Source organism: Micromys minutus (genome assembly GCF_963924665.1).
Source record: "Micromys minutus genome assembly, chromosome: 9".
Lineage (NCBI taxonomy): Eukaryota > Metazoa > Chordata > Mammalia > Rodentia > Muridae > Micromys > Micromys minutus.
In genome coordinates this window covers 62,228,304-62,245,046 of record NC_137978.1, presented here as the reverse complement: position 1 = coordinate 62,245,046, position 16,743 = coordinate 62,228,304, and the positions used below count along the sequence as shown (strand labels likewise).

At 48.3% G+C, this 16,743-nt stretch overlaps 1 protein-coding gene across 2 annotated transcripts; it reads left to right on the top strand.

The window, feature by feature from the left end:
* Nucleotides 1–323: 323 nt before the first annotated feature.
* Nucleotides 324–16,542, top strand: CA6 (carbonic anhydrase 6). 2 transcript variants are annotated; one of them, XM_080921416.1, is made up of 8 exons: nucleotides 324–404; nucleotides 3,001–3,180; nucleotides 6,128–6,276; nucleotides 7,272–7,364; nucleotides 9,314–9,383; nucleotides 10,487–10,644; nucleotides 13,966–14,092; nucleotides 16,102–16,542. In XM_080921416.1, coding segments are annotated over exons 1-8 (849 nt in total). In that variant the 5' UTR covers nucleotides 324–334; the 3' UTR covers nucleotides 16,104–16,542. The 2 variants fall into 2 exon arrangements, with proteins under 2 accessions (XP_080777542.1, XP_080777541.1); XM_080921415.1 differs by having other exon boundaries at nucleotides 16,099–16,542.
* Nucleotides 16,543–16,743: the final 201 nt, after the last annotated feature.

The window sequence follows — 16,743 nt, the reverse complement described above, 5'->3', positions numbered from 1 at the left end:
GGTGCTCTGGGCCTCGGGCTCTTCATATCCCTCCAACCTAGTCATCACTCCAGGTCCACAATGGCTGCACTGTGTGGCGGGTGAACTGAGTTTCCAAAGATGTTGAACAACCAGACATGGGCTAATTGGCTATGGTAATGCCTTGGGAGGAGGTGAGGCGCGTGCACAAGGCACCAAGTCAGAAGTGCCATTGTGGGGAGGGTGTTATTGTTCAGAGGGTGCAGCAAGGGCGGATCAGCCAGCTGGACCTGGTAAATTGTTATTTACAGTTTCTGAGCATTTAAAAGAAGTGCAGCCCAGAACCTGTCCTGCATTCAGGGCTACAGCATCTGCCATGAGGGCTCTGGTGAGCGTGTCCCTGTTCTTCCTGGGCATCCAGGCCCTCAATGAGTGGAGCTACTCAGGTAAGCTGACACCTAGCACTTCAGGACAGAGTGACAAAGCAGCCGTCTGCACTGGATGTGGGTCCTCTGTTGGGGTCTGCCTGCTCCTTGTGGGTTCACATGCGTTTTGCTATCTCTGAATGAACAAAGAGACTTAGGATCCCTGATGAGCGAGAAGAGGAGACAGCGTTTCGCTGCCTCGGCCCGGCTTCACTTGGCTTCACGAGAACCCACTTTTGACTGTGAGGTTTTTATTGGCATCAGAATATGTGACAAAAGAGGCTTCTAGAAAGGACAACCCAGACCTTACAGAGACCCCTAGATCACAGACAGCTTCCTCCGCAGGAATGTGCCCGCTCACAAGTCATCCAGGATGCCTTGCCTCCACCAGAGCTCACCAATCTTACCTTTAGATGCCCAGTCAGACTTCTCAAAGGGAACTTGAGAAGCATCTTCCCGTTTGCATCTTCATAGAACTGGGTTGGGGGTGGGAGTGTCTGGGGGAGGCTGGACGCTGCAGGGGACCAGAGGGACACAGGATGGAGTTTGCTCTGCATGGTGCCCCCCTCACACAGGGATACACACTCAGAGCAGACTGTAAGTCCTCGATGAAGGTGACAGTCAGGGACACTGGAGTTCAGAGGGCAGTTCCACAAATTAACCTCTGGGAAGACGGAAGCTCACACTTGCCTGGGAGGATTGTGGCTTTTCAGTGTCTCCCAGCTTCCGGGCGGAGCTTCAGAGGTGACAGAAGACAGAACATTAGGATGGCAAATCCTTCTTTATGGTATCAGAGATTTCCAGGCCGAAGGTCTGGAGAACAGGGTGACGTTTTTAAGTGCCTGCTGGGCTCTCTGGGTTTTCCCCCCTAGTACTAGGATCTACCGCTGAGCTATGTGCCTCTGGCTCCTTCCCGATATCCTTAAGACCCAGACACAAAGCATTTGGATCAAGGAAGGGGCTGTACCAAGGAAAGATTTGCTCGAAACTTGAAGTGTTGAGCAGGGTGAGAAAATAGTAAACTTTTCTGTTGACTGAAAACGGAGAAGCCCTGACCCCTGTTCCTAGACCAAGCCATGTGCTCATTGAAAGCTCATCAATGGCAAAGGGGTGGGCAGAGCTGGGCATGGTGACCCTCACCTTTAACCCCAATACTCAGGAAGCAGAGGCAGGCAGATCTCTTGTGAGTTCAAGGCCAGCCCGGTTTACATCCAGAGTTTAAGGACCGCCAGGGCTACATAGAAAGACCCTGCCTCAAAAACCAAAAGTAAACCTACACAAATAGCTTAATGGCGGTGAGGGCCTCTGTCACCTGCAGTGACTGGCCATTATTTCTCTAGTTTTGGGATTGTTCACCATGTCCTACAGGATAAACTTGACACCCTTTCCTTCTTATCTTCCCCCCTCCATTCTCTCTCTCTCTCTCTCTCTCTTCCCCCCCCCCTCTATTTTTGTTGTTGTTTTTGGAGACAGGGTTCCTCTATGCAGCTGTGCTAGAATGATGCACTCTGTAGACCAGGCTAGCCTCAAACTCAGAGACCAGGTTAGCCTCAAACTCAGAGACCAGCCCGCCTCTGCCTCCCGAGTGATAGGACTGAAGGCTGCACCACCACCACCTCCAGATTGTTCTCTCTCTTACTATGTTGCCCAGGCTGGCCTTGAACCTCATTTATACCTGGTATCACAGGACTGGAATCCTAACACTCGAAAGACAAGAGGATTGCTGTAAGTTCAAGGCCAGCTAGGACTACTTAGTAAGATGTCTCGAAATAATAAACAAACAAACAAAGCTAACTCCTGGGTTCAAAAGAACCTTCTTCCTCTGAAAGGAAGAAAGATCCTCTCACTTCTGCCTCCTGAGAAGCTGGAACTCTAGATGAGTCCAAGTTTTTTGTTTTGTTTTACTTTTTTTTTTTTTTTTTTTTTTTTTTTGTTACTTTTAAAGTAGGTTCTAACCCAGCCAACGATGGCCTTGAACTTGTTTTGTAGCTGAGAATGACCTTGTGCTTGTGATCTTCCTGCCTCTACCTCCCCAGTGCTGGGGCTCCGGGCCCGTGTCACCTTTTAACATGATGCTTCTTTAATGCCCCGTATTCACGGGTTGTTATTTAGATGAGTCTTTGCTTCCCTGTGAACCTAAAGAAGCTAGAGCAAGGAGAAGAAAAATACTGCTTTGAAGGGTTGGGGAAGGGGTTCCAGCTGTCGGGGGAGCTGGGGTGGGGTTGGGACTCAGGTGCAGGGCTTGGAAAGGAACACTATACTCTGAAAATGAGGTCAGGGGTTACTGGTAGGCCCCGGGCTCGCTTCAGGAGCCTTTATCCCGTGACTCCTGCAAGGCAGAGGGCCAACTACTCTGCAGGAGACCCTTCCTTGGTCATGAATCAGCAGCTCTGGATCTTACCACCAGTAGCCGCAAAGGAAGAACACCTTCGCCACACCCAAGCGCTGGGTTTAGTTGAGCGTTTTCCTGACCCGCCTTCTGCAATTCCTGCTTGTGTTTCCAGACAGCTGTCCCATGGGTCTTCCACCCAGACACCGCTGGCCCCAGCCTCAGAGAAGCCTCAGAGAAGGCTCAGCGAAGTAGCTCTGAGTTGGGCCCCACTCTCTCCTGTTGCAGGGGAAGACGGCCTGGAACAAACTCTGTGGCCTGAGAAGTATCCTGACTGCGGCGGGAAAAGGCAGTCGCCCATTGACCTGAAGAGGAGGGATGCGCTCTTCAATAGCTCCTTGAAGGCCCTGCGCATGGTCAACTATGATGAGGAGCTGGAGCTCCCTATGACTAACAACGGACACACAGGTAGGGGGTACCGGTGGGGCTGGCAGGGTGCATAAGAAACGGAGTGCGCATGCGCACAGGAGCAGTACCGGTGGGGCTGGCAGGGTGCATAAAGAAACAGAGTGTGCATGCGCACCAGGAGCTGCTTGCTCAGAGACCCAGTTTTCTGGGGCTGACGTAGGACCTATATAGCCTTGCACATGCTAGGCAAACTCGGGGGAGGACTAGTCAATGTTCCTCCTGTTAAAGACAACCCAGGTTGGCTTCAGTAAAGGATGACCCTGAGCTCCTGACCTCCCCACTTCAAGCTTCCTGAGTGCTGCGATTATGGAGTTTATACTACCGAGAACAGTTTGGGTAGAGCTGGGGATCAAACACAGGGCCCAGTGCATGCTGGTCAAGCACTCTAGCTCAGCCCCGGTGGTGGTCACCTGAGGACAGCAAAGTCTGGCGAGACACTGGTTAGGCTGTCAGTCCTTACAAAGGGAGCAAATGCTTTCAGAAGGTGAATCCATTTTCAGAATCTGGAAACATTCGTGAAGTGGGACTGGGGACAAGAGATTCGGGCCTGTGCTTTTCAACAGCACAGCCACAGACAAAACCAAAATATCCCCCTAAATCAAAAACCAGCCAAACAAACAAAAAGAGCTACGCGACAGCTCCTTTCTAAGCTGCCTGAGTAGGCCTTTTAATGGAACGCCCGGATAGGGACAGCCTGTCTCCTAGAAGCTGCAGTCTGGGAACAGGTCTTCGCCAGGATCTCTTGTTGCTCCTGTGGGGGCAGAACCCACGATTCTCAGCAGATCTCACTCAGCCACTCCTTCCTTTAAGGTCTCTTCCGTTCTTGAGAACGTAGATTTTTGAGGCTCTAAATAGTAACTGTGTGTTCTCCAAAGGGGCTGTTCCCATCTCTAAGTCTGGATTCGTATGCTATGCTCATCCAATCACAGACTCCCAACTCCTTCTACACTTTAGGGAGAAAAAGCATTTCAAATAAGAAAACATACGCATCCACAGTAACTGTGTAAACGCTTAAATGAGAGGGGGAGGGGAAGAGGATGGTAACATGGTAACATGGTCCTCTCCTGGAGATCAAGGGTTAATTTCACGACTAATATTCCCAAGTCCCATGAGGTAGGACATGGGAAGGAACTCCCACCAGTCTCGAAGCTCTGCTTACAAGTCAGCTCAGGGGCCCTGTAGGTTTGGCTGACTTCTTTTCCTCTTTTAATAATCTTTTATGTACATTGGTGTTTTGTCTGCATGTGTATCAGTGTGAGGGTGTCAGAAGCCCCAGAACTGGAGTTACAGACAGTTGTGAGCTGCCGCGTGGGTGCTGGGATTTGAACTCAGGACTTCTGGAAGAGTAGTCAAAGCTCTTAACCACTGAGCCATCTCCCCAGTCCCGTGGATGACTTTTAATAAGAAGACCTTGGGCTGGACAGCACCGACTGCTCTTCCAGAGGTCCTGAGTTCAATTCCCAGCAACCACATGGTGGCTCCCAACCATCTGTAATGGGATCTGATGCCCTCTTCTGGTGTGTCTGAAGACAACTATGGTGTACTCATAGTCCCAAATCAGATCCTTTTAAAAAGTGCTTTGGACTCACTGTTACTGCATGTGTGTGATCTGTGTGTACGGGCGTACATCACGGAGGTCAGAGGGCCGAAGTTAAAATGCCAGGTTTAATAATCAGGTTCTTTTATGTGCCAATCCATCCAGATGATTCCATTGTTGTTGTTGTTGTTGTTTCCTGGAGACATGGTCTCACTTTGTAGCCAAGGCTAGCCCAGAACTCATGATCCTCCTGCCTTAGTATCCTGAGGCTGCAGAGGTATATCAAAGATTCCTTCTCATCCTACACTGGAGACCTAGGCCTTGAGCATGTGTGGCAGACACTCAGCAACGGAGTAGTCTCAGCTCCTAAATTACACATTTTTTTTTTGGTCTGTTTTAAAATAGGGTCTCATGGAGCCAAGGCTAGCCTCCAAATGCAGATGCAGCGGGATTAGCCTGAAATCCTGATCATTCCATCTGTTTCCCAAGTGCTGAGATTACAAGCATGCGCCACCGTGCCCAACGGGAGCCTTCACATCCTCGTCAGTCTCTGGTGTTACTACCCAGTTTTACCCTTGGATAGCCCATTCCAAGAGACAAATGTTTTTAAAGGTCTAAGCCAGTGAGATAAATATCTGCAGTCATTTGACCCAAGTAATGTCCCTATAGGATGTCTGAGGGACATGTGGCAGGAGAGCTCATTTGTTTTTCTCCAGCAGAAGCCTCACATTTCAGGGTTAGGATCTTAGTCAGATTAAGTCCTAAGCTAAGCAAGAGACAGGGTCTCACTTTGCACCCAAGGCTAGCTGTGTAGCTTGTTTTTGTCTTCTGTGGACAAGTTGAGCCACATCATGATGGTGTGTGGTTAGAGATGCAGATGTCGGCTTCTCAGCCCGGCTCTGCCCCTGCCCAAGGCACAGTATGATACCCAGTCTTCCCATCCCCAGGGTCGGCTTCCTTGTCCAATTGCCGGAGCCCAGCACGATGCTGCCTCTGGCCCCAGCTTGCACTTCTGTGGGCTAGCTAAAAGGCTGCAAGGCTAAAAGCCATGAAGCCATGCCTCAAACTAGCAATCCTCCGGCCTCAGCTTCCAAGTGCTGGGACCATAGGTATATACTTTGGTCAGTATTTTTTTTTTTTTTCCTGAGAGTTTCCATCTTATTAGACCAACAAGCTGGATCTGCTGCAGCTCAGTCCTGCCCCTGACCGGTTGGTTCTGGACAGAGAGGTATCCTGACACCCATCTTGGCCTGCTCTGTGCACCACAGGTGCCCCAGAGCCACCTTCCCTCAGGGAAATCGTTCTGGTCCATCAGTAACACCTTGGGCTGCCTCCGGTAGGAGGTGGGAGATGACCAGGGAGCTACTTACAGAAAACCTGAGTCTCCCTGTGCCATGTTCTCTCCCACAGTACAGATCACCCTGCCGCACACCATGGAAATGACAGACTCCGATGGCACCGTGTTCGTCTCTAAGCAGATGCACCTTCACTGGGGCGGTAAGAACTCAGAAGTCAGTGGCTCTGAACACACCATTGATGGGATGAGGACTATGATGGAGGTATGTCACAACCCCAACAGGGTCCCCTTCCTCTCGAGCTCCAGAGTCACCTTTCTTTGTGTCAGTGTCTGCAAGCTTGTGTTATCTGGGTGTCATGTATGTGCACATGCATGTGAGTGTGCATACACATATGTATGCGTACACGTGGAAGCGGGGGGGGGGTTTGATGCTGTCTTCCTTTATCGCACACTCTCTCTCACTCAGTCTGGATCTCATCAACCAGGTAGACCGGCTGGCCGTCGCCAGGGTGCTATTGCCACTGTCTTGGAGATTACAGATATGCAGTACCGTGCCCAGCTTTCCTTTGTGGGTGCTGGGAATTGAACTCAGTCCCTCATGCCTGACAGCAAATGCTTTACTGAGCCCTCTCCCCAGCTCTACCTTTCTTACTAAAATAGCCAATATGATTCTGTGCAGTGGTGATGGTTCAGTCACCCCGTGGTCCCGTGGTCGAATTTATTTTTTGGCTCGTTTGGAAATGACTCTGTGTCATTTGTGGGGGAACCTCAACAGGGTAAATGGAGTCTCTCGTCTGTAAGGCTGCAGGCCCTCCCGTTTCAGCTGAGTTTGTGTGTTAGTATTTTAGGGCACCTCTTTGGCTTGTATCCATCCTTGGGCTGAATTCTGGCTTACTGCTTATTCCAGTGGCTTCCCTGGGTGGGTAGCGATGGGGAGACCATTGCTCACCCTCTCCTTAAACTCCTTAGAGACCCAAGGAGGGCATCGAGGCCTCACATAAACCAGCTTCTGTCATCGGGAGTTTGGGGTTAAGGCAAACCAGAGCTAGAACCTTCCAGAATCCCATTTATTCTCTTTTTATTCTCAGAAAAGTTTCTGGGCTTGGCAGCTGGGACTTGTAGCCTGCGTGGAAGGGGATAGCAGAGGCGTTTGTGTGGTTTAGACTGAGTGTCTCATATCTTCTCCCCTCTCTTTAGATTCCTTAAGTGTTTGAAGTCCAGATGAACCACCCTTGACTTGCTTTTTCTCACTCACAGATTCACGTTGTTCACTTCAATAAGAAATACGAGACCTATGAGAATGCCCAGAACCAAGAAGATGGCTTGGCTGTGCTAGCAGCCTTGGTTAAGGTAGGCTGGAACTACGCATGCGTGTCTGCTCTCAGGCTATGCCCTTAAGTTCAAAAGAGGTATGTGGTACAAATGACACGTCATCATTTTCTCTCTCCATCCCTTCCTGAGCTCATCATTCCTGGGAAAGCTTTCCAGTGGGAGGTTGACTGTTTCTCCAGCCCTTGGACACTCTTGTGTTATGAACCATGGGGCCCTTGAGTAATAAGATGACTTTAAAAGACCAAATCCCAGAAGGCTTGACTAGACACAGGCTGGTCTAACCGGACCAGTGAAACCAGCCAGACGTAATCCTAGTATTCAGGGGGCTGAGGCACAGATTCGAAGGTTCAAAGTCAGCCTGGGCTAGACAGTGAGATCTTGTCTCAAGCAAAACATAGCAAAGCAAGATTAGAACAAACAAACAAAAACGAAAGCAAAATAAAAAACCATGCAACCCTCCTCCCATGGGCCAGAGGCAAACAATTCAAGACATTTATTCATGAAATCAGGTAAAATTTCTGCTAAGCATGAGTTCCAGAGAACATTCCCCCAGGGTTCTTCTGGTCCCTACCCCTACTGTGGTCAGCCAAGAAGTTTCTTCAGGTAGAGGCTGGCCTGGGAAACAGAGCAGACTGGGCGTAGGGTACAAGTTGAAGCCCAGGACCACTGTCAGTAAAATAAAATGTGATCAAGTGGTTGGGTAACACAGAGAACTCACAGACAGAACACAGGTGGGGCACAGTCCAGGGCCAGTGATATCAGCTAATCAGACCTTTACTGGGGAGACACTCAGGGGAGGCGGGGGACAAAGGCTACAGGAACTAAATGGGTGTGGGCTAAACTCACAGAGAGGATCAGTAGAAAGGCATGTCACAGGAACTTGAGGGGTTTGAGCATGACCTCCATCCAGTTCGTTGTGACCTCACAACTACAACTGTCCCTAGAAATTCCAGCCAAACAAGAAAAGTGACATTTAACAGCCAACTGTGGCCAGGCAATGGTGGTACAGGGCTGAAGAGAAAGACCCTGTCTCGAAAAACCAAAAGAAGAGCAAAAGGTATGCTGGTACAGGCCTTTAGTCCCAGCTTAAAGCCAGCCTTGTCTACTTAGAGAGTTCTAAGCTATCCGGGGCAACACAGTAAGACCCTGTCTTAAATATTAATTAATTGGGGATCTGGAGAGATGGCTCAGCAGTTAAGAGCACTGACTGCTCTTACAGAGGTCCTGAGTTCAATTCCCAGCACCCACATGGGACACCTTTAGTCCCAGCACTTAGGAGGCAAAGGAAGGCAGGTCTTTCAAGTTGGAGGTCAGCCTGGTCAACACAGTGAGTTCCGGGACAGCAAGGGCTACACAAAGAAACCCTGAATCAAAAACCAAAACAAACCAAAACAAATTCAAACCTAAACCAACCTAATCATCAGGGAAAACAACAAAATATGCCTTTTACACCGGAAGCAACTTTTTCTTCTTTAAAAAAAAAAAAAACGGAAAAATAAAATAGGGCTGAAGAGATGGCTGGGTGGTTAAATGCCCTTGCTGCTCTTTCTGAGAACAACATCCATTCAATACCTCACAACCTACTGTGACTCTAGTTCCAATGGTCTGGTGCCCTCTTCTGGTTTCCCTGGGCACTGCAGTCAGATGGTATGCATACAGGACACAGGCAAACTCTGATACACATTAAACTAAGTCAGTGAAATCAACATTCACACAACAGAGTGTTCTAGCAACAGAGATATAGGAGCAGCTTCTGCTGAGACATCGTGTCTGTCAGGACCCCTGAGGATGGATGGAGATGGGGGCAGTTGGTAGCCGGGACATTCAGCTTGTCTCTCACTAGGACAGCTGAGCAATGCTACCTCCACGGTTTATTTGTCACTCAGCCTCCCAGCTGGGAGGTCAAATGGCTGGTATGGGGTGGGCCAAGTTTTCCCCTGTGCTGAGTTCTCTGTGCTTCTCCCCAGGTTGACAATTACGAAGAAAACACTTACTTCGGCAGCTTGATTTCTGAGTTGGAAAATGTCAAGTATCCAGGTAAGGGATGCCCACAGAACGAAAGAGGTGTGAGTAGGGAAGCCACAGCCTCCCCCACCCCCTTCAGAGGGAAGCCAGGTCTCTTTGACTGACAGCCTTGTCCTGGCTCTTTCCGCTGTAGGTTTAGGAGGGTAGCGTGCCTCTGAGGAACCACGCACAAGTTTTTGCCCACTGTCCTTTCTCAAGCTCCTAAGCACGGATTTTAAGTTACTAATGTGTACGGGTGTTTGTCATTGTGTTCAGACGCCATCCCGGAGGCCAGAGCTTTTAGGCTCAGTTGTTGAGAGAACTTGCTGCTCTCCCAGAAGACCTAGATTTGATTTCCAGCACCTAGACAGCAGCTCACCACTGTCTGTAACTCCTGTTTCGGGGGTCTGAAGTCAGTTTCTGACCCCTTTGGGAACCAGGCATGCGCGTGGTATACAGACAGACAGACGGACATGCAGACAAAATACACACACACAGATAGAAATAAACTTTAAAACGTATTCTGTGTGGAGAGTAAAGCGATAACTCAGCAGTTATGGGTGTTGCTTCCGAGTTATCAGGTCTAGAGTTCCTAGAGTTCGGACCCCAGCAGCCATCTAACAATCCGAGGGTCCCATAAATGTCTGGGATTTTAGCTCTGATCCCCTGGAACAGGAGTCACAGGCAGCCATAGATCACCTGACGTGGGTGCCAAGAGCCACACAAGAGAGCTTCTGGGAGAGTACTGTACGCTCTTAACCGCCGAAGTCACTTTGTTTGTTTATTTTAAATATTTACTCATACAGGTAAATCTGCACACTGGAAGATAGCATCAGACAATTGGGAACTGCCCCGTGGGTGCAGGGAAAAGTCACTTTAAAGCCCAGGCTGGCCTTGAATTCGGGGACAGGTTTGGGTTTCACTCTCCCAAGTGCTGGGATTACAGTGTGCCACCAGGCCCAGTTCTCTGCTGCTCAACCATCAAGGGGTGAGAAGGTGGGGGTAAATCAGGGGACAATTTTTCAGCCATCTTTGTTCTGAGGTCAGTGGACTTGAACGTTCCTGAGGCAGAGCCCGAGCTGTCCTTGCTAGGGCAGCAGAGTTCCTTTCTCCTCCATCCTGTCTTTTTCTCTTAGGACAAACCACAACTCTGAAAAAGGTGAATATCCGGAACATGTTACCTGCGGACATCATCCACTATTACACCTACCCAGGCTCGCTCACCACTCCCCCCTGCACCCAGAATGTCAAGTGGTTTGTGTTCCGTGATTCCCCCACCCTCTCCAAGGCCCAGGTAACAGCTCCACTCCTCAAAGCCTCCTCTTAACTGCCCAGAAGTCCACAGGACTCCTTGATATAAGCCACACACAGGCTTTGGTACTACCTTGGTCAGGGTTTCCACTGCTGTGACCAAACACTATGACCAAAGAAATGGGCGAGGAAAGGGTTGATTTGGCACATACTTCCATAGCACTGTTTGTCACCAAAGGAAGTCAGGACAGGAATCCAAACAAGGGAGGATCCTGGAGGCTGGAGGCGATGAAGAAGCCATGGAGGGTGCTGCTTACTGGCTTGCTCCTTTTTCTTTTCTTTCTTTTTTAAGACTGTTTTCTTTTTTTCTGGGTTTATTTATTTATTTATTTATTTCATGTATGTGAGTACACTGTCGCTGTCTTCAGACACACCAGAAGAGGGCATCAGATCCCATTACAGATGGTTGTGAGCCACCATGTGGTTGCTGGGATTTGAACTCAGGACCTCTGGAAGAGCAGTCAGTGCTCTTAACCTCTGAGCCATCTCTCTAGCTCCCTGGCTTGCTCCTTGTTGCTTCCCCAGCCTGCTTTCTTAAAGCTCCCGGCATCATCATCATCATCACCCACTGTGGGCTGGGCCCTCCCTCCCCTATCACTAATTAAGAAAATACTATACAGCTGGATCTTATGGAGGCATTTTCTCAGTCGAGGTTCCCTCATTTAAATGGCTCTAGCTTGTGGCAAGTTGATATAAAACTAGCCAAGACTAACATCAACCCCACCTCCCTTGGAACTGGGTGACCTTCAGCCACCGAGGCAGGGATGGCGTTAGAGGCACCAGCTGATCCAAGGACTTTGATCTGATGTGAAAACACTGGAGTCAGAGCCATGGGAAAGGGGAGGCACATGCTCAGAACAGATGTTCTTAAGCAGACCTGCTAACTCCTTGTTGTCTGTCCTGTGTGGCTTACATTCTGGCATCCTAGGCCAAGGACTGCTTCTGCTCTTTGTGGTGTTAAAGCAGGGCTTTATATTCAGTCTTAAACATACACACACACACACACACACACACACACACACACTAGTTTTGTTTGTGTGTGCACCTGAGTGTATGTTTGTGTGCACGGAGTACACATAGGAGCACATGGAAGCCAGAAGAGGTCATCCTTTTTTTCTTTTTTTTTAAAGGTTTATTTATTTTGTATAGTGTTCCGCCTGCACCTGTGCCTGTCGGCCAGAAGAGGGCACCAGATCCCATTACAAATGGTTGTGAGCCACCTGGTGGTTGCTGGGAATTGAGCTGGGGAGTTCTGGAAGAGCAGTCAGTGCTCTTAACCTCTGAACCATCTCTCCAGCCCATCTGATTTCTTAGAATTAGAATTAAACTGCTGTGTGGGTGCTGGGAACCAACTTTCCTCCCTTCCTCCCTTCCCTGCCACCTTCTCTTTCTCCTGATAGGATCTTACTCTGTAACCCAATCATGGCAATCCTCCTGCTTCAGCTTCCGGAGTGTTAAGATTACGCCTTGACTGAAGAGACAGCAGCACACATAACACACATGTGTTGACTTGGCTGTACTGTACCCTGATGATGCTTTAAGGAGCGTCTAATATTTCCTCAGACTGATATTTTCCCCCAGGAAACCAAACATTTTTTTTTTCTCTTAAACTCCATTTCTCTTCTCTAAGAGAATATGGAAAAGGCTTCTATTAGGCAATGACCCTTCCATGAAAATGTTATTCTGTGGGCTGGAAGTGGCCTCACATAAGAGACATAGCACGTGTCAATTATCTCTGGAAGGATACGCCTTAAATCTGCACCTGGAAGGACCTAACGCTGGCGTGATTAGAAAGGGCAAAGCTCAGACTCATTCACCTGCAACCTCAGCAGAGGCTGAGGCAGGAGGTTTGAGAGCTCTCGGCCAGCCTTGGACACAGTAAGGTCTAGGTTGGCCTGGGCTACCAAAGAAGAGAGTTGTTTTTTTTAAAAACAAACAAACAAACAAACAAAAAAACAAACAAGGCTCAGATTATAGCTTGGTTTTTAAGAACACTTGCTTCGAATAACAAGGCCTTAGATTCGATTCCTATCCCTGTGGGGGGGAAAAATCTCAGAACAAGGATTTGTTTGTACAAGGAAAAAGAGAGTGTGAAAGAGATTATCAGAGTCAGAGTTACAAAGACTTCAGACAGGGGAATTACCAGACAAAAATGTAACAATGTGTCTTGTGTATACATACATATACACACATATATGCACATGTTTATATAACTATATATATATCACACATTAATATATATGTATACATATTACATTTCTATTTTTATATACATGTACATATGTGTATATGTGTACATGTATGTATACATGAGTTTCTCCGTGTAGTCCTGGCTGTCCTGGAACTCACTCTATAGACTAGGCTGGCCTCGAACTCACAGCAATTCTTCTGCCTCTGCCTCCTGAACACTGGGATTAAAAGCATTGCCCACCCCCACCCCTCGGGATGAAACTGTGTCAAGCACAATTGTTGACTGAATGACCGGGTTGAACAGCATTACATTACATTTGGTTCAAGAGGGCACTAATGAACTGGAAAACGGAGGTGGGAAGACAGTCTAACCATGGTGGGAAGACGAACTCGGGTGATGTGCAGAGTGCCTAAGAGAGGTGAAAGGTGGAGCAGAAAGTCCTAGCTGACGTTTCATTTAAGGAGGGATTCAGCCCGGTGTGGGGTGCACAGCTTTGGTTGTAGTGCCTGGGAAGCAGAGGCAGGCAGAACTTGGGGAGTTAGAGGTTACCCTGGTCTACATAGTGAGTTCTAGACTAGCCAGGGCTATGTAGTGAGACACTGTCTAATATATATATATATATATATATAATGTGTTATATAATTATTATTATATAACATATAATATATAATAATAATTGTTATCACCATCACCATCATCATATTAGATCAAGAGTTAGCCACAGAGAGAGGGCGGGGACTCAAATCTTGGAGGAAAATGAATGGAGAATCCAGACTTTCTCCTGCAGCAAAAGCACTTCTCAAGGAGGTAGACAGAATATATTTTAGAAAAACAAACTCTGAGCTGACCGAGATATATTTCTGTGACTGATTGCTTTTGTTCCATCAACCAAATACTAATACAGAAAGAGGAGGTGAGACTGTGTGGAGATGCCTGCTGGGAAGGTGGATGGACGGATGGATGGGCCGAGGGATGGACAGAGGGATGGCGAGGTAAAGGCTGGCCGACCGCTCAGAACAGATCGACTTGACGTTTTCTTACACGGCCACTGCTAGATGCTTTCGCATCCTCCAGGACGTCCTGCCTCATAAACTCACTTTGTATTGTCTGCAGGCTGAGAAAATAGAAAACGCTCTTATGGATTACAACAACAAGACCATGGGAAATATTTACCGCAGCACTCAGTCCCTCCACGGCAGGGTAGTGGAAACCAATTCCCCAGACCAGTTCCCGGATGAATGTGAGTGCGTCCGCTCCTAAGTCCTTTGTTAGGCTTGTGGAGCCCGGTGCTCTTCCCGCTTCTGCCTGGTCCCTTACTGATAGAGAGGATTTCAAGGCAGCCGACGTGGGCAGGGCAGGAGAAGACGGGAACACCGGGTTCTCCCATCTCACTGAGAGCCTTAGAGGAGGTACCACGTGGTTTTAGCCTCCCTGGTCTTGAGAGTTGGTGGGAGAAACTGGCAGAGATCATCTCAAAACTCTCATCTGTGTGTAGGCCCGAGTGGGGTGATTTCCCAAGAGTCTGCACCTCCCTTCTTCAGTATCACAAATGACTCTCAGACAGCTTTACAAACCACACCTCTACCCACGCCCATTTAACCCCTCCCACTTTGCTTCCGGGTTCATTTATTATTTCCTCTTGTGCTGTTTCCCAATACATTTTTAACGGAAGAGTGACAGTGGATGTGACCAGTGCCTGCCATGCCCTGCTCACAGCACCGGCTGTGGCGAGTCCCATTCCTACAGTGACGTCTGTCACGTGACTCACGCAGCCGCAGGCTGAACCAGGAGGGTGTGTGTTTTACTATTCTTGCAATACTATTTGGAGTTTTGTATCTCAAAAGCTCTTTCCATGGAAAGTTCTGCAGCTCACCCTCAGACAGGGATGGATGCTCCCTGGTGTGTCAGTACTAGCGCACAGGTTAGAGGACTTTGGATGTGACATCACTAGTACATGCATAAGACTCCCATTTGCTTCTCTCAGCAGCACGCACATGCACACACACACATATGCACATATGGGGAGGAACTATGGCTGACCGTTCTATATTCTCTGTTTCCTAGGGTACTTCCAAGTTTGATCTTTTAAAACCAAACTTTCCTTTAAAATGTGTGTGTGTATATGTGTGTGTGTGTGTGTGTGGTTTATGCACACATGGGATGTGGTTTTGGAGACCTCAGGGTCAACACTAAATGTCTTCTTCACTTGCTCGTCATATTCATTCATTCATTCATTCATTCATTCATTCATTGTGATAGGATCTTACTATGTAGCTCAGTCTGGACTAGAACTTGCTGTGTGGACCAGGCTGGCCTCAGACTCACAGAGATCCATGTGCCTCTGTCTCCCGAGTGCTGGGACAAAGCGTATGTCACCACCATGCCTCGTTCTCCAATTTCTTTGTTTTGTTTTGAGACTCTGTTTCTCTCGGAAGCTGGAACTCACTGGTCTGGCTAGGCTGCCTGTCTCCATCCCACTAGGGCCAGGGTGACAGCGGCATGCCACCGTGCCCCGTGTTTCTGTGAGTCCTGAGTGTCTGGTCTCTCAGACACGAACGTTTGTAAGACAGTCACTTCATTTAGGAGAGCTGGGGAATCCTGGGGTGACTGGCTAAAGAATGGCTGAAGTCCCAAGTGGATGTGTGTTGTTTGACCTGGGCACAGCCATGCCAGAGTCCCAAAGCCTTCCTGGGGTCTGAGTGTGAATGTTGGCAGTGTGTGCAAGGGTGTGCGTGTATGAACACTTGTGTATGCGGAAGCTTCTTCCTCCCAGCCTGACTGTGCTCCTGACTGAGAAGTCCTCCCACTGAGACTAGCTAGCTCCTCCTCCTCTGCTGTGCCTACTAAGTGCGCACTCTATCAGAGTGAGCACTTAGTAGGCACAGAGATACCTGACCCCGGTATTCCTGTATGTGTGTCTTTGTCCCCTTGTTGCTGCGGTCAGGTTTCCAGAATCAAGCCATGTAGGACACACACTTTGTCAGCTCAGCCATCTCTGGAAATCTGTAATTACTTCCTTCCACCCTTCCTCTCTCTCTTTGTCTCTGTCTGTCTGTGCGTCTCTCTGTCTCTCTCTCTGTCTCTGTCTCTCACACATGACAGTGCTTCTCCATGTACCTCTGGCTGTCCCAGAACTCCTCTGTAGCTCAAGCTGGCCTTAAATTCAGAGGCCCGCCTGCCCACTGGGATCAGGGTCATGGGTCTCTGCGCCCATCCTAATTCTTCTTTTTATTCAATGTCTTGTAGCAGAAAAGTACCACTTTCACACAAGTCACTCCCACAAGTGGATTCCGCCCGGTTTGAAATGGAAGAAATCGAAGAGAAAAAACCACAGTTACCTGAGCTGGAAATGAGACGTTGGCCCTGGGGGCTCACCCTGCACCTTTTCTAAGGAATCTGGAATGTGGGTCTCCTTGCTGCCTGCAGAGTCTCTGATTAGCCCAGCGGGAGGAAGTGCAGCCAGAAGAGAAGGGATGTGGGTGAGAGCGAACAGACTTGGACAGACGGACATGCAAAGGAATCAAGCCTTCCATAATTCTCTGTCAATCATTCACCTAAATTGGGGTCTGTGGATGCAGCTCATGGTAGAGAACATATCATGACCTTGGGTTTGATTCCCAGCACCGGGGGAAAAAAAAAGAAAAAAAAATCATTCACTTTGATCTACCTTATAAATCAGCCCGAACTTCCCTTTAGCATCTAAATGTAATAAAGTGATTTTGGAAATTTTCATTTTTAAATCCTGTGTTACTATTCCTTTGTACCATTTTATTTTATTTTTAATTGAGATTTATTTATTTACTTTAAAAATATTTATTTATTTATTTTATGTGAGTACACTGTAGCTGTCTTCAGACACACCAGAAGAGGGCATCAGATCCCATTACAGAT

Bases quoted from the DNA above. Each gene is read 5' to 3' on its own strand.
- CA6 (XM_080921415.1), top strand. From the start codon at position 335: ATGAGGGCTCTGGTGAGCGTGTCCCTGTTCTTCCTGGGCATCCAGGCC. The intron at 6,277-7,271 runs GTATGTCACAAC...TCTCACTCACAG, and splicing joins GGATGAGGACTATGATGGAG to ATTCACGTTGTTCACTTCAA. The intron at 7,365-9,313 runs GTAGGCTGGAAC...GCTTCTCCCCAG, and splicing joins TGCTAGCAGCCTTGGTTAAG to GTTGACAATTACGAAGAAAA.